General features: G+C 44.8%; 1 protein-coding gene across 1 annotated transcript; it reads left to right on the top strand.

The window, feature by feature from the left end:
* The first annotated feature begins 657 nt into the window (after positions 1–657).
* On the top strand, positions 658–1,587 carry LOC106904299 (complement C1q-like protein 2). The gene is made up of 3 exons (XM_014968581.2): positions 658–867; positions 962–1,099; positions 1,207–1,587. The coding sequence occupies exons 1-3, from the start codon at positions 756–758 to the stop codon at positions 1,476–1,478; spliced, it is 522 nt and encodes a 173-aa protein (XP_014824067.2). The 5' UTR covers positions 658–755; the 3' UTR covers positions 1,479–1,587.
* The last annotated feature ends 1,180 nt before the right edge of the window (positions 1,588–2,767 follow it).

Genomic DNA, 2,767 nt, shown 5'->3' with positions numbered 1-2,767 from the left:
TTTGCTGTCGCCATTTTTTGGAACAGCGTAAGTGGCGCCAGCAGGAAAATGGATCGCTGACATCTGCAGACAGCTGATGTAAACAGCTTGTGTGGGAAAAACTATTTTATATCAGTTCAAAAGGCCAATAAATCTATAACTTCAGTTTGTTTTAGTTTTATAAACATGAATCCAGTTATCTCTTGTTTTCCCCATTAATTTCCGTTTTAATTTATTTCAGTTCATTTTTTTCTCCTTTTCATTTTTATTTTGTTTGTTTTAGTTGAACTTTTATAACTTTGTTCTGTTTTTAAAACTCCTGAATCTAAAGGCTGAGTTAGAGATGAACCATTTATAGATTCAGACGACCGTTTTTCATCTCAGATGCAGCTAAACTCACTGGCCACTTTATTAGGTTTGAAAGGTTTTGATTTGATTTAAACACTTTTTCATTTATTGAAGTTCAGTTTAACGTTTGTAATCTTTCATTTCAGTATTTACCTTTGCCAGGTTGTTTTATCTGTTTACCTGCACCGAGTTTAGGAACACATTTTGCTGAACAATCTGATCATCAATAAAACATTAACCAGTATTGATCATCTGCTGCCGGTAAGGATCAATAAATTGCGTCACGTTGGACTCGTTCAACCTGGATCTTTGCTCCCAGAGATCCAAAGCTCAGACCCGGACTCGGATAAAACCCGGAGCGCTCCAGGGCTTCGGCACAGAGTCTCCTGTCCTGCAGTCGGTCCAGGTCTCTCAGTTCCTCAGTGAAGATGAAGTCCAGTTGGTTCCTGGTGGCGGTGCTGCTGTGTGGTCTGGTCAGCGCTCAGCAGGGCGGTCTGCCTGAGCGGGTCCAGAAGCTGGAGGCCGACAACGACGTCCTGAGTCGGTTCTGATGTTCTTCCTCAGACTTTAGCTGATTGTCTGTTGGACTCCCAGATGTTTGAGTTTCTCTAACTGACCTTCTGACCTCCTGCAGCCAAATCCAGGGTGGCGTTCTCCGCCGCACTCGTCGACACCGACGACTGGACCACCAAGGGCCCGCTTGGAGCTGATGAAACTCTGGAGTTCAAGAGAGTGATCACCAACATCGGCAACGGATACGACCCAGCAACAGGTGGGCAGGGAGTCACTAGATTAGGGTTCGCAGGACCAACTAAAGTCCAGCAGCAGTTTAAATGTCTTCCAGAACGAGAACCACTGACCCAGATTCTCTTCCTGCAGGCGTCTTCACCGCCCCGGTCAAAGGTCTCTACTACATCCGGGTCTCTGGAGTCGCCGGTCCGAACGGTGAGCTGCACGCCGGGGTGAAGAAGGACGGAGTGAACATGTTCGCCATCTACCAGAAAGCAGGAACCCAGGCCGGCGCCTCCAACGGCATGGTGCTGGCTCTGGAGCAGGGAAACCGGGTCTACGTCCAGCTGTGGGCCGGGAAGACCATCGCTGACCAGGGCCGCCTCAGCACCTTCACCGGGTTCCTCGTCTTCCCCATGTAGATGAAGGTCTCCACCTGCAGAGCTGCAGGAAGTCTGCTGGGCGGCTGTCAAATTAAGAGCACGGATAAATAAAAATGCAATCTGCAGATCTGTGAAAGATCTGAAATCAGCAGGCTGCTTGTTTTGTTTTGTTTTTTTGTTTTTCTCAAATCTGTTGAATCCTGTGAGAAACCAGTCAGAAAGAAACATGTTCAATATTTTCAGACTTTTAAATATTGAAACAGATAAAATGTGAACCACACAGAAATGCTTGGATTCGATCCAGAAGGCCGCCTGCTGTTTGGTTGGTTCAGCAGGTTATCGACACGTTTCACAGTCAGAACTGTTAACATCCAACAGAGATGGGCAGAAATCAATAACCTCTGATGGCGGGAAAACAGCTGAAGCTTCAGTTTCCAACCGGGCATTCACCCGGTGGGCTGATGTTCTGCTGGTCGAACCCATTCAGCAGTTCTTTTATTTACTGCATGGTCTGGCCAGCATCCCAACAACATGAACACCAGCTGCTTTCCTTCTGGATTCAACAAGTAACGTCTGTGCAGCAGCCACCCACCTTGAAACATGCGGTTGTGTAAAGCTGCTTCACTTCGTTACTGTAAAGTGAGTCGGCTAAAGGAAGCTAATCGTTGGTGAAGCTTCTTAAAGCAACAGTGCTGAAGTAACCCAGCAAGGGTTGGGGTTAGTAAACCAGAGTTGTTCTGTTTAAAAAGCACTTTGGAATTTTTGGAAAATATTCTCATCAGTAGACTGAAGTTTTCCAAAATAAAAGCATAATATTCATGTTTCAGGGTTTGTGAATACAAACATCCTCTCTTCCGCTGACACGGTGGAGGTTGCATCATGCTGTGGGTCAGCCTCCAGGCCTGGACAGGCTTAATATTCAGTTTTTACACCTTAGATCATCTCTCAGTGGACGGGACAGAAATAAAACAAACTCAGTGATCCAAAGCAGAAATATTATGGGATGGCTGGAGACTCAGGCCTTGTGTGACGACTTATAACGATTTAAACAAAATGTTTTTCACACTCGGACTCTTCCGTGTGGATAGCAGGGTCTAATTAAAGCCTCTGAAGTGAATCAAAGCTCTCCTGCTGTGTAATCGTATTTATGGCTCATTTATGTCGTGCTAATGGAGTTCTTCCTTCTGCTGAAAGATGAAATTTAATCACTAAAAAATATTTTTTTGACAGCTTGTAGGTGTTTTTGAAGACGATGAGAGAGGAATTGAAGTGTTTATGCTTTGAAATGAAATAAAAAATATATTTTAGGATGTTTTGCTGTGACATTT

The sequence above is a fragment of the Poecilia mexicana genome, unplaced genomic scaffold (genome assembly GCF_051168715.1).
Source record: "Poecilia mexicana isolate PSO_F unplaced genomic scaffold, ASM5116871v1 scaffold_21, whole genome shotgun sequence".
Classification (NCBI taxonomy): domain Eukaryota; kingdom Metazoa; phylum Chordata; class Actinopteri; order Cyprinodontiformes; family Poeciliidae; genus Poecilia; species Poecilia mexicana.
The sequence above is the reverse complement of the archived record's forward strand: the minus strand, read 5'-3'. Positions and strand labels throughout refer to the sequence as shown.